This window comes from Biomphalaria glabrata, chromosome 5 (assembly GCF_947242115.1).
Source record: "Biomphalaria glabrata chromosome 5, xgBioGlab47.1, whole genome shotgun sequence".
NCBI lineage: Eukaryota > Metazoa > Mollusca > Gastropoda > Planorbidae > Biomphalaria > Biomphalaria glabrata.
The window spans coordinates 5,139,222-5,165,044 of NC_074715.1; the positions used below are offsets into that span (position 1 = coordinate 5,139,222).

At 36.3% G+C, this 25,823-nt stretch overlaps 1 protein-coding gene across 1 annotated transcript; it reads right to left on the reverse strand.

Moving 5' to 3' along the window:
* On the reverse strand, positions 1-25,823 carry LOC129926179 (uncharacterized). The gene is made up of 5 exons (XM_056028550.1): positions 25,680-25,823; positions 23,328-23,356; positions 22,325-22,413; positions 5,647-5,884; positions 1-292 (listed from the first exon to the last, which is right to left on the reverse strand). Exons 2-5 carry the CDS (start codon positions 23,334-23,336, stop codon positions 176-178), a joined length of 453 nt encoding a protein of 150 aa, XP_055884525.1. The 5' UTR covers positions 23,337-23,356; positions 25,680-25,823; the 3' UTR covers positions 1-175.

Here is a 25,823-nt window from a genome sequence, read left to right on the forward strand (position 1 = left end):
ATATAATTGTTATTACAAATTTATTACAGAAACTTAAACAATTACTTTAACGTAAATTTATCGTGTAAAATATATGTATATAGATATAGATATATAGATAGATATATATAGAGAGGGATATCCAACTCATTCAGTAGCAATCTGTTCAATTGCCATAGAGAAAAGTACGTTTAATTTATTTGACTTCGCACTTAGAAAGAGTCTCAAGGTCACCACCAACCCAAACGGAAGCAAAAGAAGAAATGTCAACTGGAATATCGTACTGCAAGATCTTGGCATCATTTACGAACACCTGAAATGTAAATAAAGATATTTTGAAAATATTTTACATAAAACGTATGTAATTTCAATGTACGAAATACATAATGTCAACAATGATACATAAGTGCTGATAGAGTCTTTCATGTTTTTAACGCTCAACTTTTTAAATTTTTTTGTTTGCGATTTGCTTTTTTCTCAAGAACTAAACAATGTTGATATAGAGGATGTTTTATATTGTGGTGTGTACGCTGGATGGAGGAAAAGAATAAAACAAAGTTACAAAAAAAGTTTGTGTGGAAACAAACTAAGAATCGGGCCCACGAGTGGTCCAAACAAAGAGTAAAAAAAAAAAGACAGAATTCATCTCGTGATTTTGACATCGTCAGCTCGTCAGGTGGGAAGAGGAGGGGGGAGAATTCGAAAATCCCTTCGGGCCCCCCACCCCAATGAGTGTTTTTTACATTAAAAATTAAATATTACGCAAAATGCAGGGGCCCCCAAAGACGTCAAGCCTCAAGGGCTCCCAAACGATGGAAATTTTCTAGCTACGCCCCTGTCTTTGTACCAACGATACTACTCATAAGGCCTTCTGGTGTTTTAAAATAAATTATTTTTTGGGGTACGTCCTTATATCGATGTTTACAACTAGACTTCTAATTTAGAACTCGTAAGATCTAGTCTAGATCTACATCTAGATCTAAAATCTAGATGTAATTTATATTAGATTTTAGTAAAAATATAAGAACGCTTAGACAAGTTAAATACAGCACTTTTTCCTGCTCGACTTGAAATCATTGCCTTAATGTTCCAATTCGGAGCAATAAAGTCTAAATATTTATGTACAATTAATTTTAAAGTTTAGATGTACAATCTAATAATTTAGCATGAAAAAAAAATAATTTTAGCACATCTGGACTAATCCTATGTCAATGGTCTATTGAAATTCAATGAAATTATTATCTTAGCAAAACAGATTTTTTGGTTCATTTATGGCTTACGTATGTTTACGTATGGTTTAAAAGGATGTTTCACCTAAATAATGAAAATAAAAAGCCTGGAGAAAAACATTGAGCATTATTTATAATACCTTTATTTTGGAGGTGTGTAGAGGATTATAAAAGAAATAAATGTAAAGATATTGTCAATATCAAAGTGTACCAAATCAACCTCTTTGACTTATCAAACTCTCTTCTATGTCAGATAAAGTGAATTAGTGCCTAAACTGGTCTCGAAAACCGCGATTTATACCTCATAAAAGTTATTAAGTACATTATCTCATATAATGATGTCGAATTTCACAATGCAAGGGCCCCCCAAAAAGGTCAATCCCTACGGGCCCCCCAATCCCTAGCTACGCCCCTGGCTAGGGATGTCCTAAAAGGAACTGGTTTTTGGTAGTACGTTTTAAAGCCAGTGACTAATGTACAAATTTGTTATGAGGTTGGCCCGCTAGAGGAAAAAGCGAGTCATAAAAGTTGAAAGGTCTCGATGCCAATTTGTCTAGGGACACCTGCATATCACGAAAGCCACCACGCTGACGTAATTGGTTTTGAAGGTTCTAAGGAACAATATCTAAACCTTGCCCAGTTTATGAAGAAAGACTTGTTCAGTTCTATGCATAACAAACTTTTCTAGCATCCACATTGATCTGCTGAACGTTTAGGACGACACCGATTGACACCAGCTAGATCATGGCGAATCTCCTTTGTTATTGCACAGAGATTGAGCTGTCATCTCACGAGAGGTATAGGCGGTTGGTGAAAATTGCCCTCTCAAAAGTTTTGTCGACAAATTGAAGGGTATGAGACGTCTAAAAACCGGACAAACTTTACCCATGTGTAGCTGGTCAGAGAGATAATTCTACCGGTGGAGCGAGCTGCTTTATCCCCGTCCGGGTCTTTCCGGGTTTTTCCCCAAAACTAAGTGATACGAAAGCGCCTACTCAGCCCGGGGGTAAACAGAAAAAAAGTGATCCAATCCAGCCAATCCTGGCAATCTTGAAAGTGACGATATGATGCTCTGTTAGGAGCAGTCTAGAAGCGTTGATTTTGAAGCGATTTTTAAAGCGTTGGTATATTTGAAAGAGAGGATCCGTGATGGAACTTAGCTAGCGGTGGACGTAGTCGTTTTCAACGATCAAAGTGCTTTAAAAGAGCAGAGTGAATGGCTCGGTAAGCTTGAATAGTTTCTTGCTATCGTGGAACGTCTTCATTTGCGTGGTGGACATAGTTTTAGACAGTTGTATACACTGTGGTCTGGTTGTCTACGAGCGCCCCAACTTTTTTTGTGACTACACAAGTCCGTATGGTACTCATAAGTAATGCACCGTATATGTACGATAGTATGTAATTCCTAGCTGAAAACAAATTGTTGGCTCTTTCGTACGATGTCTGAAATGATTCGGACACTGGGAAGTAAATCATGGAGAAAGATGAATATACCAGACCGAAAGGATGCGTGGTGACAACTTAAGCATGAGAACTGGTTGACATAGCCCAGTTCCGGATAGGCCTCTGCCGAATAGGTGTTTTCTTCGTACGGTTCAGAAAGCGTTATGAAACACGGTGTCGACAATCCTTAGAGGAAGATGACACAGTCGGTTTTCATCCTTTATTAATGTCGCGTTCTGCACGAGGGACGAAGGGGGCAAAGAGAAGAGAGAGAGAGAGGGGGAGAGAGAGAGAGACATGGGGATCAGGTGACCAAAAATACTCACTGCCCGATTTCTTTCACGTGCTTTAAGGGAGTAGTTCTCAGATAACGTCTCGAAACATTTTAAATGGAACGTCTGTTACGCCAACCACTTTTCAGCTCAGCAAAAATAACAGCCTTTGCCAAACGTGCTGGATACGTGCCCTTATTAGTGTAACTGTCAAATTATAAGCAGTGTCTCTATACTTTCCATACCGGCATTTGCTAGAGCATCTCTGTTTGTAGTGAGGTTTAGCCCCCTTAAGTCCAAGAAGTGGCGCAAACGTCTTTCCGTTACAGACCACAAAAACTTAATAGCGGCTTTTCTCATTTCTGAGGCCACCATGAATGGTATTCACATTAAAGTATTACAGTGCTATTCATAAATATTTGTCTCAAACAATGTCAAGTCATAAATTAATTCATACATACAAGAATAGCTCATTAAAGAGTGTAGGATTTAACTAATGTCCACACTATATAGATTTTCTTTCCTTTTAAAACAAAAGTAAACTCTTTATTCTAAATTAAAGTGCGTATGACAGAAAACAATTCATTATGTAATACAAATACATTTTGAATACTTTATACAGAACTTATATCAAGTAAATATGTCTGTCTTAGAAAAAGTTTGCACACGTTAATTTTCGCACACCCAATCTCGAGTCAAGTTGAAACTTTTAACATCTATTTCTTTTACCTGACCAAACAAGAACGAACAATAAATTAATTAATTAATTATTGGTTATTAATTACTATGTTTATTATTTGTTTAGTATTCCAAATGCCAGGACGATTGCTACAAGTTCTCCTTATTCCTTAGTGTTATTAGTGCATAAAACGGGTAGCCTGAATCAACCAGGAAAATCCATTTGTTAGCAAAGTTCAAGTCTCTAATAATTTAATTGACGTAATTATTTTCTGTTCAGAAAGAACGTCTGTAATTTTTAAGATAAACTGATATACAAAATGGAAATATTAATTAGTGAGATCAAAAGAAATTCTGATCAGGTGTCAAACTCAATTGAAACGTCTGCCAAATGTATTATGAGGTTTGTACAGAAAAGTTTGAATCCGATCAGTCACTCCATAATATCCCCCGTGTCAAGACGAAACCAGAGCCAGTGACTCATCTGGGCACATCCATTGTCTTCTGAGATCGAAAGACCTAGCCAACAATGACGTGCTATGGCATTGTTAGTTCGACTAACGACTTGATACTACAGGATACGGAAATTTGTTAATGTTATTATTATTACATTGGTAATATTCATATTTATTCGATGAGCTAATAGTTACGATGATATAGTTAAATCCTAGGTGTCACTTACAAAGAACGCATCACGAATGAAGAGATTAGAAACAGGATTAATACAGCATTTGGACCCTGCTAACCACTGTCAAAAAAAGTAAACTCAAACTCTATGGCAAATTCACAAGGTCCTCATGGCTCGGAAAGACCATTCTTATGGAAACAGTACCAGAAAGAAGCTAAGGAGGAGGATGGGAAGCGTGGTCAAAAGGCTAAGTACGCTTGGCTTGTCTTTGCCGCCTATGAAGGGGGCTAGAGGTCCGACACGGGCAGAGTTGTGTTTACTGAGCGCTTATAGGCAGCACGGAAAACCTTCTCCCAGATACCCCCTCCACAAATGAGATTGCAATCAGAGCATGCAATAAGCATGAAAGTAGGGCTATATAAAAGCTATAATTAAACTATGAATTAATTAAGAGAACATCAAAGAATGGACGGGCCTGTCAGTAAATTAAATTCTATCAATGCAAAGTACAGAGAGGAATGGAGAAAGACGGTAGACTGATCTTGTGTGGTGCCCCAATGGTCAAACAGACTAAGAGATATGTGAAGTTAAAGTGAAGTTAAAAAAAAAAAACTGGCCTAACTGATGTAATTGTTTTGTAAATAGCCGATCTCTTTCAAAGCCTTAATGTCTGTATATCTCCCTAAGAACACTCTACTTTCGTGTAGTGATAGGGCAGTAGCGATAGTGTACCTTGGTTCACTTCTATATAAAAACTGCTTATATATTGTTTTAAATTAAAGTCTACTTGTATGCATACTAAATAGTTTCTTTATCTAAAAAAAAAACACATTTTCCCTTGTCTTTCTCGCGACAGTTGTTCTCTGATAGGATTGACATCACTGAACTTTGTAATACAATTTTTAAAAAAATCATAAGTCTAAAACCGTGTGCATAAATGTGTTAAAAATATGTTAAATCCTTTTCTCTCTTACTAAATAGTCTCCCGTGTTTTTACTAGTAAAAGTAAATACCTGTAAAAGTGGTTTATTTTCATGAAAAAACTTATGACAAAGTTGATTTTAAAATTATTATTTTTTTTTTCAGAAAAGAAAAAAGTAGCCGTTGCATCAGAACTTTGAATTGTGTAAAATATTATGATGTCGGATTTTCAATAATTTTTCTAGTTTACGAGATCTAAACAGGACGGATGGACGGCGAACAGACCACACAAAACTAATAGCGTCTATTCCACTTTCGGAGGCCGCTAAAAATTGAGACATTATACAACTTAAAATAAAATTTAACAAATTATTTAAAATAATCTATACATAAATTGCCTGGATTTTTTTAATACTTAGATGTACTCTTTAATCATAAAATAGGATAAAACTTTAAAATGTAAATGATTCTATGACATCCAGGTCAATACATTTACCTTTAGTGCGTTTCTGCAATTCTTTGTGTTAATCTCCATTGCAAAGGCATTCGTAGCTCTGAAGGGAAAGTTATCAGAAAATACTACAACATTTTGTGGTTGCACGTAAGGGTTGTTATTTCTGGTGTAACAAACAATCTGATTCCTATAGCCTCTGTGATTGAAACAGAATTCAAAGCTTGCGGCAATGTCATCGTTGTCACCGTCAGTGCCCCTCCAATTGAAGTGAACGTAGAAACTGAAATTCACAAGGATTTAAAATTGTAAGCCTAGTATTTATGAATGCTGTTCTCAACTTTACTTATATTACGTGAATATTTAAGATTGTAATGTAAGTTCACCAAGATTGTGGTAATTAACTATTTCAAGAAGACCTAGACAAAACATTTTATCTGAGATTCTAGTTAACTATTTAATTTATTAACTATTTCATTTATTCAATTTGGAACTTTTTACAATAAAACTACGTTATATTTATTGTTTTCATTTTATTTTTTGAAGATGAAACTTATGTTCTTTAACCAAAACAATGAAAGGGGAAATAATTAAAGAAGGCAATGTAAAAAATTGTGGTGGATGAAAATAAAATATGATTTTAAAACATTTGAAATAATAGACTCAAATTTTGTTGAGCACGCCAGATATAGGGTACTTTTCAGACAAGAAAATTACAGACTCACTTGAGTCAAGCAATCTACTTACAGAAGCCCAAGCTGGCTTTAGAAAAGGTAGATCTACAGAGGACCAAATCGACTGAACCTTGCTGTATTGAGCTCCGCTCTTTATATAGGGTCTCTACTGGCCTTCTCGAACCGGACAGAACGCCGCTCGACGTTTCTAGGTGGTCAGATGACTACAACTTTCGTGACGCTCCTGAGCTCTGTTCACGACGTCGATCCTTCCCGAACCGCCGTGTTGACACTCGTCTCGGCTGACAGTCGTAACTCGTCACGGTTGACCGCTCGTCTAGCGCTGGCCTGGGGCGATTAGCGTCGGCTGACTACACACACACCACTACCCCCATTTGTGCCACCACCAGGTTTATAACAATATGAACAATCGAAAAGCTTTGGTTTGCGTGCAAGGGCAAAAACATCACACTGTGGGCATAAGAATGGCTTTTTCCAAGGAGGAATTCTGTCCCCAACCTTCTTCCTAATTTAATGATCAAAACCCAAACCTACTAACACAAATTTAAAGCAGCGTGTATGCAGATGACCTTGTCTTAATCAGCAACATCAAAATTTCGGTTACAAAATGCTGTCGCCAGTGAGTGGTCTAAAGACTGGGGCATGAACATCAACACTAAAAAGACAACATACACCAGCTCATCAATATTGTTACGAATCTCCCTATCCAGGCTCTCTGCAAACTGCACCATACACCACCAACTTAAAGTACTTGACAACTCAGGGCTCCAAAGTAACGTAACACTTTACTAGTTGAATAAATAACAGCCAATACTGTACAATTGGCAGCACGTAACACAAGACTGTACAAATATCTCTCCAATAACACCGTACCGCCGTATCAACTCTTGCACTGGCCTCTCCATCTCGTTCCGGGCTTGCACTGGGTTCAACAGTTCAGGACTGACTTCACACACTAGGCTCGTTGTGTCGGACTCGATCTCAGACCAAGATCAAGACGCCAGTCGTCTCAACTGTACTTGACAGTACTCTGCATTGAACCGTCGTAATGCTCCGTACAGAATTACACCGTTGAACTGTGCAGTAGTGAACCTTCTGTCGTGAACCCCTTTTCCGAACCTCGCTGTATTGAGCCCCTTTTCTTCACCGTCTTGACTGCGACATCTCCGCTCTTATATAGGGTCCTTAATGGCCTTCTAGAACGCTCCTGAGCTGTGTTTACGACGGCAATCCTTCCCGAACCGTCCTGTTGACACTCGACTTGGGTGACCGTCGTAACTCGTCACGGTTGACCGCTCGTCTAGCGCTGGCCTGGGGCGATTTGCGTCGGCTGACTACACTCACACCACTACCCCCATCTGTGCCACCACCAGGTTTATAACAATATCAACAAAATGGCTAACAATAAAATTAACACTAAATAAGGAAGATTTAGAAAAAAAATGACAGTCTTATATATCTTGGAGTCCAATATGACAAGAGACTAACAAATTGAAAAAATACAGTGTAAAGAAAAAAATTGCTGGCAGCGACAGGGAAGCTAGTCAGAAGATTCTAAAAAAGACCTACACCACTACACCCGACCCACTCTAGACTACGGTTACACAGGTTGGTGCTCAGCTGCCAAAACCAACTTGCAGAAAATAGACAAGTTACAAAATATAAGCCTGAGAATTATGACAGGACCTATAAAAACAACACCAATTAGAGCTATGGAAGAAATCGCTGCCCTGGTTTCTTTGGATGAAAAAAAATATGTCCCAATTCACTCAAATCCAAAATCCACAAGACTGGCACCCAAAACCAGCGAATAATAAATCATTTTATTCAGGAATCAAAGAACGTTAATAAGAAATACCATTTAGGAAAAATAACTTTTGAGTCAATGAAGCAGCAAAATACTTTTCCTTCCTGGCACCAGAGTTCCCTCCCTCCTATAAGAGACAGCATCGAAAGCATCCCAATAAAATAAAAATTACAACTAAACAGAATTCAAGGAATTTGTTTTTTTTTTTTTTTTTCTAAAAATTCCAACAACCAATGGTTCAGAGTTGATATAGATGGATCCTCTCAAAAATCCAACACAAATGGAGGAGCTGGCATACTAATTGAATGAGAAAGACTGGAAAAGTCTATTGCAACTGGCGATCTCTCAGCCGAAAGGCAAGCACTTGAACAAGCAGCTACTACACTAATAGATTACTCATGTACACCAAACAGCCAAACTGTTTTACTAACCGATGTCAAAACAGTCCTTCAAAGGATGAAAAACTCGGATACTTCCTATATAAAGCAATTCAGGACAGCTCTTGTAAACATTAAATCAGCATCAAAGAAACTGTTCCTCGATGGATTCCAGCACACATTGAATTAGTAAGGCAATGAAAGAGCAGACATACTGGCCAAAGATGGAAGAACGAACAAACAAATGAAAATCCCTCTCTACCCAGAAGAAATAATAAAAATAATAAAGTGTAGAATCAATGAGAATTGCAAAGCTGTCTCGACATGACCAACTCATAATTTTCGACTCAGAACCAGACACAGCAGAATGAGACAAAATATGTTTCGGAAGCTTTAAGTCGGGATGAGCAAAACCTGCCCTTAAGGAGCATCACCAGAAAAGGCTGACCGTGTCCTTCAAATGTCCTTCGAAATGTATCGGCATTGCGTGGCTGTGATGGAGTTCACATGTATATGGCTGCGATCGTGCGATTTGCGCGCTGGACTATCGTTCGGACTAAGCGATGGTCCCGGGTTCAAACCCGGGCCGCTCCCATCCCCCGTCATCCTGCAGAAGGTTTGGACTAGGAAGGAAATTATCGGTAACTTTGAAGGAATCCGCTTTAATCATTGTGAGAACAAACATAATATGAAACATTAGTTATTGATTGTTTTTTAAAATTACATTCCAATAAAATACATACTAAGTAAAAATATTTCTCATAAAAAAATAAGTAAATGCAAATGTATTAGTTGGTATGACAGAAATTACTGAATTCAGTTATACAAATAAAAAAATACAAAGAATTTAAAACAGTTTGCATAAATGTGATGAAAATATGGTATGTAATTATTCCCCTTACTAAATAGTATCCAGTGTTTTTTACTTTCAATAGTGAATAGCTGAAAAAAAGTGTATTTTTATGAAAAAACTGCTTGCATAGTTGGTTTTTTAAATTAAATTTTTCGCTTTCAGAAAAGAAAAAGTAGCCGTTGCATCAGAACTTTGAAAGGTCTAAAATATCATGCAGCGGCGTCACTAGTGTGGGTGTCACTCATTGCGGTCAGATCAGGGTGTCCCCCCTCGCCCCCCCCCCCCTTAAGAAAATGTCTTTTTTTTTTCGTTTGTTTGTCTAGCTGTAATACCTACGTTATTTGATTTTTGAACAGCTATAAAAAGAGTGTCTATTAAATTTTAAAATTCAGTTGTTTATACAACAATCATGTGAAACACTGCACTCATATTTAATAACGGAATCAAAGAAATTGCCATTAATCTATAGTTCATTTTTGCAACAATGCAACCATAAGTTAATTACACTTTTTTTTTGGGGGGGGGGGATTTAAAACTTGAGAACTTATCAATAACGTAATCAAAATAAGTCTTTAACAATTTCATTTGAATATATTGCCCGTGTCGTCTATTCTTTTTTCTCAAATAGTTCTTAATTTTAATTTTAAAAATCCTTTTTCACATGAAGACTAACATACGCAGATGGTAAAAAACGGTTGAATTAAATATTCTTGAAAGTCTTAGTGCCATATGAAAGGTGCAATGTCATTTTTTTCCCGGAGAATAACTTTTACTGCCTTTAGATCTCTTCTCAGTCAAGGTATTTCTGTTTGAATGTCGTCTTTTGTGAAATCAGTCATATACGCCAATACTTTGAAACTGACATCTACAAATCTTCGTCGGTTGTTGAACTAAAGAATTTCTGGTTGGATTGCTCCAAATGTTTCTGTTACATCGATGATTTCTTCCTGTGCGATTTAAATCTCAGTGTTAAAAAACGATCAATGCGCTTAAGAATGAACCTATTTTTCTCTTCTTAAATAGTGAGTCCAGCATCATTTGATTGCTCGCCTGACATTTTCTTTTATTTTTCTTTATTCTAAATCACAATGCTATTTTTAGCGGCCCCCGTAAGGGGAAAAAGCCGCTATTAGGTTTGTGCAAAATGTCCGTCTGTCCGTCTGTCCGTCTGTCCGTCTGTCCGTCTGTCCGTCTGTCCGTCTGTCCGTCTGTCCGTCTGTCACACTCAGATCTCGTAAACTAGAAGAGATATGAAAAATATTATTTCATCATTAAATCCGGCTTGAAAAGTTTAGGTGCAACGGCTACTTTTGGTTTTCTAAAAGCAAACCGTTTAATTTATAAAATTAATTATGCAAGTGATTTTTTCATAAAAATACACCAATTCTAAAACAATTACGTAAATGTAAGGGAGGCAATGTTACAATATGCTAACAAAGATGGACAATTTTTGTGTATTTTTAGTATCACTAAGTCAAATATATTTTAAAAATGTACAGGAAATGTTTACAACAAATATAAATAATAGTTAAAGACGTTTTTTCTGGTCAACTAGCTGCTAAAATTAAAAGAAAACATTTCTGTTTGTTTATAAAGGCTAATAATGCACTTTGTATGTAAATATCACGCACATTTTTTTAAATGGACTTTTTATGCAGCGATTTTCGTGCAGTAGCGTAACGTCGCAACATGATCAGGTTCTAAACCAATTCCTTAAACTTTTTTTAAAAATCAGATTTTATTTATTTTTTGTTTAGTGCCCCCATCCGAATAAAAGAAGCTTATTTTTGTGCATTTTGTCTGTTGGTCGGTCTGTCCGTCACGATTAGATTTAAAAAACTAGAACTCTAAAAGCTATTGAAAATCTGATTTACCCTTTAATGTTCCTCCCATAACATCTCAATAGTTTTAAGTATCTAAAATTAATTGTTCCGGATTTTTTTGTGCAAAACTAATCAACGCCAACAAATGTTTGTTTGCTCTTCTAACTTATATTACATTCAATTTCCATGCTTAAACGTTGCAAAAACACATTATCAATAATATGTTGTTCCGTTTTTTATGTAAATAGCATATTAATGCTAAATCATAATCTCTATACTGACTTATATTTCATTAAGTCTAAAAATGTTCCGGATATTGTTTTATAAAACATGAATTATGCCTAATGATTGTTTGAAATCGCATAAGGCTTTTAAAAAAAGTAATTTACTAGAATTGATTACTGAAAATTACTTTTTAGACATTTAATTTTCTTGTAAAACATAACATAGAAGTTTTGTAATCGATAAAGAAAGTTCCGGATTTTGTTTCTTACAAATCGTCGCCAGAAATTTCCGAATTTATTTAAAAATCTACTAACGCCAAATAATTGTTTGAACTCCCTCTTCTAATTAATAAACAAATAATCTTCTCATTTACGAAATAATGTTTTTACGGATTTTTATGAAAAATATTTTAACTCACTACTCTCTTACAGTACATTTAACTTTCTACCTAAAACATTAAAAAATCTAATTATCGTTAATATTATGTTCCGATTTTTAAGGAAAACAGAATCCAAACATCAAAGTAAGGTATGAAAATCTCTCCACGTGGCTGTAGTACATCTAATTTTTATACGAGACCATCCAAAAAATTTAATTAACGGTATTACATTTATCTGAAATTCTCTTTTTCTTTTACTATTTATACAAACATCCGGAACAATCTATTATATAAACTTTTCAATTGTGTTCATACCTAAAAATTATTGCGATGTTTTGAAACGTAAAATAAAGGTTAATCAATTTTTAATAACTTTTAGTTGTTTTTTTTCTATCAAGATAACGGACAGACCGACTGACAGACAAAACGCAAAAACATTGTGGCTTTGATCCTTTTTAAATAATATCTATTAGAACTCAGTGCACCAATGTCTATGAACCCTCGTTAAATATCTCGTGTAAATAAAGACATTTTTTTTATGGTACCGGTACTAGCCTATTGTGAGGTAATGGAATTTTTTTTCTTTGACGTCATATGAATGGACTCTTTAAATGTAATGTTAAAAGAACGCACTCGGTGCACCAATGTCTATTAACCCTCGAAAAAATTGCTTGTATTAATGAAAACATATTTTAGTCTAACTAAGCCGTGTGACGTAGTGTTTTTTTTTTTCCTTTGACGTCACATGGAATGAATTCTTTAAATGAAATGCTAAAAGAACGCACTCGGTGCACCAATGTCTATGAACACTCGAGAAATGGCTCGTGTTGATAAAGGTGATTTTTAGTCTAGCTAGGCCGTGTGACGTAGTGTTTTTTTTTCCTTTGACGTCATATGGAATGAATTCTTTAAATGAAATGCTAAAAGAACGCACTCGGTGCACCAATGTCTATGAACACTCGATAAAAGGCTCTTAATGATGAAGGCGATTTTTATTCTAGCTAGGCCGTGTGACGTAGTGTTTTTTTTTCCTTTGACGTCATATGGAATGAATTCTTTAAATGAAATGAAAAAAGAACTCGGTATAGTAATGTTTATTAAGCCTCGTTATGTGACTCGCGTTTAAAAAAGGAATGATATCTTGATTTAGATCTAATCTAGATTTTTTAAACTAGATCTAGATTTTTATTACAGTATATCTAGATCTGGATTTATATTCTAATTAAAATTATTTTAGAGTCTAGATCTAGAATTTCTAGATCTAGTTTAGACTAAAATAGACTAGATTAAGATGTAGAATTTCAATTTCTAAACTTAAAGTGTAAAAAAAAAGTGTAGATTTTCATTTCCAAACGTTTTGATCAATATTGTAATGTTTTAATATACTAAAACTAATCTACTATTTTTTTATTAAATTTAAATTTAAATTTACGGCAAATGAATCTTTGAAACATTATTACTTTTGACCATCGGATGGCTGCCTGGTCGTGCGGTTTGCGCGCTGGACTGTCGTTCAGATTTATGGATGGCCCAGGGTTCAAACCCTGCCCGCTCCCATCCCCCGTCGTCCTGCGGGGGGTTTGGACTAGGAAGTAATTATCTTCAACTCTGAAGGAACATCTGAAACGTGTAAAACATTTTACATGAAAATTAAATCACCTCTTGAATATTATTTGCGAATATGCAGATCCGACAGGGATCCGACTTCGACGGGGGCCGCCTCTGAGTTTGTGTAACACAAACTCTCTTTGTAATCTTGTTTTGAATAGCCTTGTATATAACACTTTGCGCTAATGTTTAATTAGTAACCACTTTGTCAATATTGTAAAGATAGGCCTAGTCTTGGTGTATCCTTGGCCTTCTAGTGCATCTTCCCCAGAAAAAAAAATAAAGATGGGTAAAATAAAAGATCTTTCTAGTGGCTTTAATTTCAGAATGAAAAAAGTACTTCAATCGCACCAAAGCTAAGCAAAAAGCATTTTCTGATAAAGAATGTCGAACACATAGATTAAGGGAATTGAATTGCTTTTCTGATGATTCTTAATAACTTCTTGTACTCCTCCATGATTCCAGACATTGAAGCTGCTTTTCATATCCCTGAACTCCACATATAAACTCAAGCTCGCCCTTTTCTAGACATATAAAGCAAGTTAGTTGACCTCATCAGCTTTTTCTTTTGTCTTCCTTAAAATATTATCACTTTTAAATCTGATCAGCGTGTGTAATATCAATTACGTCGTTCGCTAAAACATTTATAAACTTTTTAACATTTGTACTTTCAGCTATGAGTTTTAATTACATAACATTTCCATCATGTTAAGGAAATTCTTTATTCAATAAAGACTCGTTATTTATATAGTCACAAAATGTTAAAACGAAAAATCCCCTAAAATATTCAAGTACATCATTCGACGAACACATTGTTAAAGCGATCTGATGATCCCCACGAAGTCTATTATTTATATTTGATAATCTGCTATATATCTGAGTTGAGTCATAGTAAAATGTGTTTTTTTCTCCATGGTTAGAGATTAAAATGTTCCTATCGTCAAAGACTAAACTAGAACTTGGAGTTGCTCGCCAGTGATCCAATCCTCTAGACAATCGCCTTCACCATCACACAGAGCAATGCCTATATATAGGTGGTTTGTGACAACTACCAGGTATAAAAGCAACGTGTATAAGATTTCGAAATTAACCAAATAATTATATTAATATAAAATGAATGCCGAGCGTTGTCTAGGACGTAATATTTAAAATGTTGGTTCACTGCAAAGGTTGTAGTACTGTAATCTCACTAATTGAGCACACTAAATGGAATCATTTGGTAAGAAAGGCGTTGCTAAAAGCATACATAATGGAATAAAAATGATTCTAGTGAAACTAATTTATATTAGTATTGTTGTAACTCTAGGTTAGGCACTCAACGAATAGGCATGCAACTCAACACAGTGTAACAGGAAATAAATACAGGTGTTTATTCACTAGGACAAACACATAGCATCCTTCAGCTTCCTCAGAGTCTTTCTACTAATTTACCAGTCCTTTAGACAGCAACCCGAATGTGGACCAACGACAGCCTTCCCCGCTTCGCTCCAGGTCCCTTCTACAACCTTCAGGCAGCACCAAAAGCTGGCTTCTTAGTTTCCAAACATTCAGACTCTTCACAATCCCTGATGCAATGTTATTATCTCCGTTCTAGTCTCTTCCTGTTTACGTTCACTAGTCCGCTAGTGCGCACCTCAAGCACTGGTGCAAGGCAGGGTTACAACACTACCCCCACCTTAGTCTTTTCGTCCCGAAAAGAAACATGTTCACGGTTGGCCAGTGCAGGTGGAGGTCGGTCAGTGGGAGTCACAGATTGCATTGATCGTGCTCCCCACAAAGCAATCCACACTGCTCTCTGCAGGTGCCGCTTTCTCCTTCTGCTCCAATTGACCTGCCTTTGGTTAAGGGGAAGTCGTTTCCGTTGTCTGGCCTTTCTCTTAGTTACCACCGACGGCAGACTCATGGCAAGAAGCGATGCAGTGGATGTCATAGCGTAGGTCATCAAGACCATTTGTCTTACACGTTGCTCCAGCAGGCTTTCTCGATGTGCCGTGGGCCCCCAGGAGGCCAGGTTGTCAAACACGGTATAATCTTTAAGCCTGTCTGAAAGACATATCTGTGGGGCACGTTTACAACGTCCTATGTGTCCATCTGCTGTACCACCATCAGCGCTTCTCTTGCTGATACTGGTATCAGGACAAATACTTAGTTGGCAGGTCTTCCGGTGCTCGAATTCTCCCTTTGAGGAGGTCCCGTCATCACAGTTATTTTTCAACGTCTGAGTGTAGGCAGGAATCACGATAGCATGATCAGATCTGTGCTCAGTACTTTCACAACAAATGTTAGGATTCTTGTCGTAGGAGCCAAGCTTGCACGGCTCACTATTACAGTCATAGACAGCGCCACCATCAACGGCGTCTCCGTTGAGTAACGGATTGTTTATACCTGTCGACATGGTAGCCATCTGATCGTCGGTCTTGCTCATCACGGTATCAAACGTATCATCAGTCTTGTTCAGCGAGGTACTGATACCTATCTGTTTAATCATGGTACAGATCTGCTCGTTGACCTCTTTTAGCTGTACCTGGAACGAGTTCATCTGATCTGTCACGGTATTCATGAGCTCTCTGATATCTGGTTGTACTTCGAACAGATACGAGTCCGGATCTTCATCTTCGTCCAGCAAGGCTTGTCGAAGGTGTTCTCTCATTTTTTCTTTGGCACAGAAGATCCTCAGCTCCCTGGCTCGGAGCTCCTCTTTTAACTGTTTACAGCTTAGTTCATCTAGCTTCCTCAGCGTTGTCATTGTTTCCTTTCGTTGAGCTGCCTAAATCCCACTTCTGACACCAATTGTTGTAACTCTAGGTTAGGCACTCAACGAATAGGCATGCAACTCAACACAGTGTAACAGGAAATAAATACAGGTGTTTATTCACTAGGACAAACACATAGCATCCTTCAGCTTCCTCAGAGTCTTTCTACTAATTTACCAGTCCTTTAGACAGCAACCCGAATGTGGACCAACGACAGCCTTCCCCGCTTCGCTCCAGGTCCCTTCTACAACCTTCAGGCAGCACCAAAAGCTGGCTTCTTAGTTTCCAAACATTCAGACTCTTCACAATCCCTGATGCAATGTTATTATCTCCGTTCTAGTCTCTTCCTGTTTACGTTCACTAGTCCGCTAGTGCGCACCTCAAGCACTGGTGCAAGGCAGGGTTACAACAGTATTTTTAGCGGCCCCCGTAAGGGGAAAAAGCCGCTATTAGGTTTGTGCAAAATGTCCGTCTGTCCGCCTGTCCATCTGTCACACTCAGATCTCGAAATCTAGAAGAGATATAAAAAATATTATTTCACCATGCAATGCGGCTTGAAAAGTTTAGGTGCAACGGCTACTTTTGGTTTTCTAAAAGCAAACCGTTTAATTTATAAAATTAATTATGCAAGCGATTTTTTCATAAAAATACACCAATTCTAAAACAGTTACGTAAATATAAGGGAGGCAATGTCACAATATGCTAACAAAGTTAGACCGTCTTTGTGTATTTTCAGTATCACTAAGTCAAATATATTTATAAAATGTACAGGAAATGTTTACAACAAATAAAAATAATAGTTAAAGATGTTTTTTCTGGTCAACTAGCTGCTAAAATTAAAAGAAAACATTTCTTTTTGTTAATAAAGGCTAATAATGCACTTTGTATGTAAATATCACGCACATTTTTTAAAAAGGACTTTTTACTCAGCGACTTTCGTGCAGTAGCGTAACGTCGCAACGTGCAACTGTGCTAAACCAATTCCTTAAACTTTTTTAAAAAATCACATTTTATTTATTTTTTGTTTAGTGCCCCAATCCGAATAAAAGAAAATTATTTTTGTGCGTTTGGTCTGTTAGTCGGTCTGTCCGTCACGATTAGATTAACAAATAAGACTAGAGGCTATTGTAAATCTGATTTAACCTTTAATTTTTCATTCAGAAATATTGCAATTGTTTTAAGTATCTATAATAGATTGTTCCGGATGTTTTGTAAAAAAAACAAATCAATTCCAATGAATATTTGTTTCCTCTTCCAACTTATATTAGATTTTATTTCCATGCTTAAACGTTGCAAGAAACACATGATCTTTTATATATTGTTCCGGTTTTTTAATGTAAATAGCATATAAATGCTAAATAAAAATATCTATACTGATTTTTATTTCATTAACTATAAAGTTGTTCCGGATATTGTTTTATGAAAAATAAATTATGTCAAATGAGTGTTTTGAAATCGCATAATTGATTAATATTACACTTATATTCTTTGACACTACGTCACTATAGTTTATTTTTCAATATCAATTGTTCCGAATGTTTAACTTAAAACGAATTTATGTCAAATTATTTTATTTTTTTCAAAAATATCGACAATAGGTTATTCAGGGTTTTTAAAATAAGAAAGTAATTTACTACAAACGATTATTTTACAGTTAATTTTCTTGCCGAAACATAATAAAAGTTGTTTAATCTGTAAAGAATGTTCCGGATTTGGTTTCGAAAAAGAAATCGACCTACATTACCTTAATTTTCTTACAAAATGATCCGAATTTTATATGAAAAATCTAATAACGCTAATAAATGTTTGAAATCCCTCTTCTAATAAATAAAACAATAATTTTTCTCATTTACGAAAATTGGTTGTTCCGGATTTTTTTAGAAAAATAGTTTAACTCTATTTATGTAAAATCGCACTTCTCTCTTACACTACATTTTACTTTCGAGCTAAAACGTTAGGAAATCTAATTATCGTTAATATTATGCTCCGATTTTTAAGGAAATCAACTTCCGAACACCAAAGTATGGTTTGAAAAAATCTCCATAAGGCTATGGTACATCTAATTTTCATAACAGATCATCCCACAAATTTAATTAACGGCATTTGATTAATCTGAAATTCTTATTTTCTCTCACTATAAATATATAAACATCCGGAACAATCTATTATAGAAACGTAAAACTAATGCGATGTTTCGGAAGGGCAATTAAATTTTAATCAGGTTTTCAATAGCTTTTAGTCTTTTGGTCTCAAATGTGTATCCTGCGGCCTTTGTGAGTGACCTCCAGCTGTCTCGTTCTGAGGCCGCATGCTGCCTTGTGCTCTCTTCTATGTCAGCTAAGGCAAGTTGGCGCCTAAGATGGTCTTTCGAGCATTTCTGTGGGGCGCCTCTGTTATGTCGACCAACTTTAAGCTCACCAAAATAAACTGTCTTTGGCATACGTTTGTCCCCACACGGGATATGTGCCATGCCCTTTTGTCTCTATAGCTTGTCATATTGTTTAAAATAATTATTTTTAAATAAAGATAAGAGATCTCACGAAGACTGCGGGACACACATTTGATGACAAAGGGTGTGACAAAGATAATTCCTTAGAAGACAGGCGCAGAAGACAGAAAATGCAAATAGACCCCCAGCAGACAACAGCTTTTTCGGCATTAGTAATGGAAAATTATACAGGTCACAAATGTCTATGCGTGGTCTCGTGTAATACTGCACTGATTCGTAATTTTCGAATTAGAAAATACATATCGTTTTGGTTAAAAGCATCTGAAAGAAACAAAAAAGATCGAATCCGAATCAAATCAGATTGGTTTCGAACATATGGGATTGGATCAGATCTTATTAAATTGAATCAGATCAACATTGGATATGATTATGTCCGATCTAAATCTGATCAGTAATCTTATTGAAGCTGATCTAATCAAATTAAATCGGATAGGATCCATATCGAATCAGACTTGATAACGCCAGCACCAGATATTTATTCAACATCTCATACTGGAAAAGTAAGTGTACATCAGGCTAATTTATCTGGAAGGAAAAAGCAACATGATCCCCAAATTTCCAAATCTGATTCTTCTTCTAACTGGATCTTATTTGATTTGATGTAAGTGAATCTAATCTATTTTGAGTAGGATCGGACAGGATCCAAGTAGGATCGGATTGAAACTTATGAATCGGATCTGGTCAAATAAAATTGGATCTGACTTATTATTTAGACCTGATCGTATCGATTCAGATATTATCTTTATCTAATCTGATCAGACCGAATTAGATTATAATCGTATTGGATGCAAATGGAACGGATTTGTTAAATAAGACCCCATAGCATAGGATAGGATGAGATCATGTTTGAATAAATGACACTTTTTTTGTCCCACCCCATCTCTTCCACCCTCTTCCGCCGAGAAAGAATCCTGTTTAAGTGAATGTATAGATCTAATTACTAAACTTTATAATATTCCAATGACAGCCCTTTAGATCTAGGCTTAGAAGACATGCACAAAATGTTCCTGAATATAAATTTATTAAAATCTTATTTGAATAATGCCTCCATGTGGAAATATACATCCTAGAAAAAAAGCAAGGTTAACCGTATGATTAGAGACAAAAATAGAAACTTCTGATTCTACAGGATCACCGCTGAAATGCTAGGGGGATCAAACAAATAACGTTTCCCGTCATCTATCCCAGTATCTGAACTCCCAGATTCCTTCAATAGATTCTTCATTGGCAAGATTGAGCAGATCAGAAATGACATGCCATCCCTCTCATCACAGCTTGATCACTCTCCAATCTTTCAAAATTCTCCTTTTTGTAAGTTTCAGGGTGTATCTGTACTATTTTAAAGATGCCAAATAAGTCATGTGACCTTGATCCCATTCCAACTTCCTTGCTCCTTGAATGTTTAGATGAGCTTATACCCACAATTACTAACATTGTAAACTCTTCACTGACTTCAGGCATTGTACCACAGCACTTTAAGCATGCACTTGTCAGGCCCTTATTAAAGAAATACAGTCTTGACCCGGAATGCCTAAAAAAACTATCGCCCGGTATCAAATCTTCCCTTCCTGTCAAAGCTTCTGGAGCGCATCGTGTTGGCGCAAATTCATTCAAATCTTGAACAATACAGTCTCTTGGAAGAATTTCAATCTGCATATAGGAAGTGCTGTAGCAGTGGTCAGAGTACTAAACGACTTACTTCACAATTCTGACATAGGCCACTTATCAATTCTTTACATGCTGGACTTGTCCGCAGCCTTGGATACGCCAGGCCATGAAATAATGATGGCCAGATTCTCTGCCACTTTTGGTTTAGCAGGAATAGTCCTAAAGTGGCTTAAATCCTACCTGACTGAACGCACCCAAAGTGTTGCTGTTAGCGGGACAGAATCAACAAGCTTACTCTTGAAGTACGCAGTACCCCAAGGATCAGTTCTAGGCCCAGTACTGTTCACTATGTATACATATTCACTCAGCGGTGTCCTATGGCCAACCGGCATCATATACCATTTCTTTACCGATGACTCACAGCTACACGATTCCTCAGTACCCTCAGAGGTTTCGCATCTGGCAGAGAAAATCGGTGGTACCGTTGCAAGGTTGAGCCATTGGATGGTTAAGAATAAGCTTAAGATGAACGAAGACAAGACAGAAATAATTAAGATTGGCACTCGGAACAACATCTCAAAAGTTGAAAGCACAGATTCTCTTTTGATCACGAACTGCCTTATGTCCATGTAGTGCGGAATCTTGGAGTCAGCTCTGCAAGGGTCTTTATTTGCAGCTGCGCAGATTAGGCCAGATCCGACCATATTTCACAACGGAGTCAACAAAAACGCTAGCTTTGGCACTGGTACTCTCCCACATTTTCTTCTGCAACGCCTTGCTAGCAGGTACACCTGATGACAAAATAGCCAAGCTGCAACGTATTCGGAACAACTCCGCATGAATAGTTCTTAGAAAAACCAAACAAGATTCTGCTACTACGCTCTTGCGCACGCTTCATTGGCTTCCCGCGAAAGCGAGAATCGATTACATGCTCGACACACTTTGTCATCAGTGTATATATAACAATGAGATGCGCTTGTACCTTAGCGAACAGATTACTCCAAATGTCTCCCAGAGAGCCCTGCGCTCAATGGACTCAACGTTTTTAGAAGTGCCACCTTTCTTCCTCAAAAGCTACGGTCTGTGGGCTTTTTCAGTGCACGGACCAAAAGTTTGGAACTCACTCCTCATTGACCTCAGACAGACAACATGCTACACCACTTTTAAGATGAACATTAAGACCTATCTGTTTAAAACTTTTTTAGATTAGTTTGTCATCTGATCCATCGTGTTTGTGTTTGTTATGTTATTACAATGCCTTGAGCCTACATTTTGTTTTTTAACAGCAATTTATAAATAACATTATTATTATTATTATTATTTTTAAATACCCGATACTTTTCTACTTCTACTATTCTTGCCAAATTTAAATTGTTTTCTTTTTTTATTTTGAAACATTTTAACGGTCTTAAAGGGTTGCCAACAAGCTAGTAATTCTTTTTTTCAACAATATACAGCAACTGTCTAATCCCCTCAAAAAAATCTTTATAGACTTTTTTTTAGGAATCCGTATCCAGAATTTTCTACCCACCAGAAGAGGGGCGGTGGCTGAGCAGTAAAGTGCTTGGCTTTGGAACCGAGTGTCTCGGATTCGAATCCTAGTAAAGACTGGGATTTTTAATTTCGGGATCTTATGGCACCTCTGAGTCTACCCAATTCTAGTAGGTACCTGACATTAGTTGGATAAAGTAAAGGCAGTTGGTCGTTGTGCTGGCCACATGACACCCTAGTTAATGGTTGGCCATCATCTGCCCTATCGTCCACAAAGTCTGACAGGGAATTTTTACTTTTTATTTACTACCCAATAAGAAGGTTCTAGATTCTATGAAGTTACGAGATGAATATATATATATATATATATATATATATATATATATATATATATATATATATATATATATATATATATATATATATATATATAATATATATATATATATATATATATATATATATATTATATATATATATATCATCGTGGTTCGATGACAATAACTTTTGTGCATGATCAGACATGGATTGACTAATAGAATCCTTTTACTACAGGCTGCGACAAGGAGTTTAACAATAACAATGATGTACTCACAACTCAGCCTTGTCCTTTGGTGTCCCTTCAATTTTAAGACTATTGAAACGTGTGCCAGGGGTGATGTTTTGTTTATATGGCAAAGGTAGCTGGTGAATACATTTAGATACATTGCAATTAAAACTTAAAAGCAAAATATACTCTTTCTTTCTATTTAAAGAAAATCTGTCATTTTTAGATAATATGATATTAAAACCGAGTTTGATATGACCTCGTTTGTTATGCCTAATGAAATTAAAAAAATAAATGTATCTTTGTTACTTGTAATTTTTCTCTTATGCATTTATGTGCCTTTTATTGCAAACGGGCATTAAAATTAGTGTTAAATTTACTAGATTCATGACCTCATTGAGTCTCATTTCGCTGTAGTTGGTAATGCCATGTCTAGAAATACAACTATAGAGGAATGTGTCAAAAATCTTTTTTTTTTTTTTGGTAACTTCAATTTTTAGAGATTGAAGTAAAAAATTTACGTCTTTACATATATATTTTCAGTGCATAAGCATAACCCAAATACTTCCGAAAAAAAGACTAGTTTTATTACAATTCTTCGTGTAAATTTGGATTCTAAACAGAGTTCAAATATCGATGTAAAATAAAAAAAACGGAAAAGTGTACAGTACTAGTAAATCTTTACGTTTTTTTTTCTTATTATACTCTCCTTCAGGTCCCAAGCAGGCTAAAGGGGATGTCGATGTAGCTTGGTTTTATTTGGGGATGCTACAGGTACAAGTTTGAGAAACACTGATCTAGAACAAGCTCCACACGTTAAATATAAATATTGGACATTTTCTTGTATAGAATTGACGTTCAACACGTTTTTTTCAAAATAAAATGCATTTCTGTTTTACACCTCCGACACAACAGTAAATGGTGTTAATGGTTTTAGTGTAAGTTTTCACTCTACTCTTAGATTACATCAAAAGCAATGTATGAAAACTTCATTGACAAAGTTATTAAATTGTTAAATTTATAAAAGAATTCAATTCACAAAAATACTCACAGAACTCATTTTCTCTTGTTAAATGAAGTCTGAAACAAGTGTAAATAGAAACTTTACTTATAATATAATTTTCAAAGATCTAATATTAGCGTTACGTTGTATTAAGAAAAAAAAAGGTAGAGCTGCTATTGTTCTTCCCAAAGAAAAACCAGATAACACCCTTTTCCCCAAAATTAACACATAATAAAAAACAACGCCAGCACCAGAAACGTATCCAACGTCTCACACTGGGAAAGTAAGTGCCCCTCAGGCTAATTTATCTGGAAGAATAAAGCAACATGATCCCCAAATTTTCAAATCTGATGCTAAAACTTTCAAAGTCCTTCAATGTAACGTCCGAGAACTTATTCCAAAGACACTTGAAATAACTAACCTGCTCCACAAAGAGTGTGTGGATGTTGCCTTACTACAAGAATGCCTGATTGGTAAAAAAAGAAGTGTCTCAATACCCGGTTATTTCTGCTATTCATTTGGGGACTGCAAAGGCCTAGTTAAATTTGGTAACCAAGAAAGTACCCACAGACTTAGGTCAGTGGAGGAAATATATATTTATTGTTGAAACTTTAGAAAAACAATAGACGCTTCAAATGCATTTGTATTTATAATCCATAAAACAGAACTGGCTTTAAATGTCAAAGAGACAATTGAAATGATATCTACCATGCTAAAAGGTTTTCTCCACGAATTTATCTTGTAAAAAGTTCAAGAACGAACTTTTGGACATCTGAAATCAGCAAGCTTGTTACAGCTCAAAAAAAGGCACACAAAATATTCCAAAAGAACCCAAGAAATACAATTATGGGGCAGAAATACAACAGATTATGCCTATTAGTCAAACTTATATTAATAATGAAAAATGAGAACGTCGGACCTACAGCTGTGTAGGGTTGGATCTGAGGAAGGTCTAAGGTCTAGAGTCTCTAAGAAATCTCGAAAATGCTGGGCGTACGAAAACAGCAGCCCATCATTCTCACATAATAGGGTAACCATTTTCTAAAAAAAAAAGCGCAGCCTTGTTGAAGAAATATTTTGCTAAAATTTTTAAAAGGCTGCCAAAAAGTCCTCAGTATTTTAAACCATTGATAAGACAAGCAAATGTGATGAAAAAAGGAACCACAGATAAAAAATGAGGAAGGAATGGTGAATTCCCTTTCTCGATAGGCAAGCTTATTGTTGTATTTTAGCACAGAAATATCTAGTTTGAAAAAGTAGTCATCATCATTGAACTCTACTGGAGAGAGGATTTGAGAGGTTCAAATCCTCTCTTGCAAAAGCCCTGGACAGAAAACCTGCTGTTTTGCGTAGTGCTGCTTTTGGCAGCTTCTTACCAAGAGATTACCCTTGCAATAAGTTTCTTTAAGACCGAAAACTGGCAAAAGAAGTCACGATGCATATTGGAAATCACACCATTAAGGTGGTGCAAGAATTCAACTACTTGGGATCAACGATTGCCAGCAACCTAGCTTTTGACACAAAGCTGACAAAAAGAATAGAAAAGGCTTCTGCAGCAATGACAAAACTCTCCAAGCACGTCTGGGAAAATGATAAACTGATTACCGCAACCAAAATTCTAGTCTACAATGCCTTTGTTGTGAGCACTCTTCTTTACTGTAATGAGAGCTGGTCAACATACATGTACAAAGAACATAGATTAAATAGCTTTTACTTACATCGCCTTCGACGCATGATGTGCATATCCTAAAGGCATAATGCCTCCAACCATCACGTTTTTAAATGGGCCAATATGCGCAGCATCTAAGCTCCTCTAACACAGAGAAGACTACACTGCCTCGGACTTATCAATTGCATGCCAGATGGAAGAATCCCTAAAGAAATCCCTTAAGCTGAGCTTGCAGAGGGAGTCAGACCAAGGGCCGCCCAAGACTAACCTATAGAGATGTCTGCAAGCGAGACCTGAGAACCACAGACATCAACGAAAGAATGTGGGAGGAGATGGCCAACACAAGACAGACTGTGCATGCTGGTACGATCCTCGCCGAGAGCAAAAGAAGTGAAGCTGCCTTAGCCAAGAGAAATAAATAGAAAACTGCCCTGTCAGCTAGCCCTAGGACAGATGCATATACATGCACTAACTATGCCGCTCAAAAATTGGCTTGATCAGTCGCTTCAGATTCTGCCCAATCTCAAAACGAAACTAAAGCCAATGGCTCATCTGGGCGCATCCATTGTCTTTGGAGACAGAACGATCCATATTACGTCTATCTATCTATCTATCTATTTAAAATTTATATCGGTTAATAAGTATTATTATTATTTTTATCTAATTGCCAATCAATGTAGCTATCTATATGTCTATCATGTAATATATTTATATATAATTTACATATTTACCCTGGTTATAATTTGAGCAATACTTGTAAGTTGAAGAAGTGTACTTTCCAAAGCGAGAAGTTCGCGATGTTTTATAGGCTAAGTTTTCGTAAAGGTGTCAAAGTTTTTCTTGTTGCTAGATTTTCATTGGATAATAAATAACGA

Bases quoted from the DNA above. Each gene is read 5' to 3' on its own strand.
- LOC129926179 (XM_056028550.1), bottom strand. The intron at 5,885-22,324 runs GTGAGTACATCA...TGTGAATTTCAG, and splicing joins CCAAAGGACAAGGCTGAGTT to TTTCTACGTTCACTTCAATT. The intron at 293-5,646 runs GTAAATGTATTG...TTTACATTTCAG, and splicing joins ATTGCAGAAACGCACTAAAG to GTGTTCGTAAATGATGCCAA.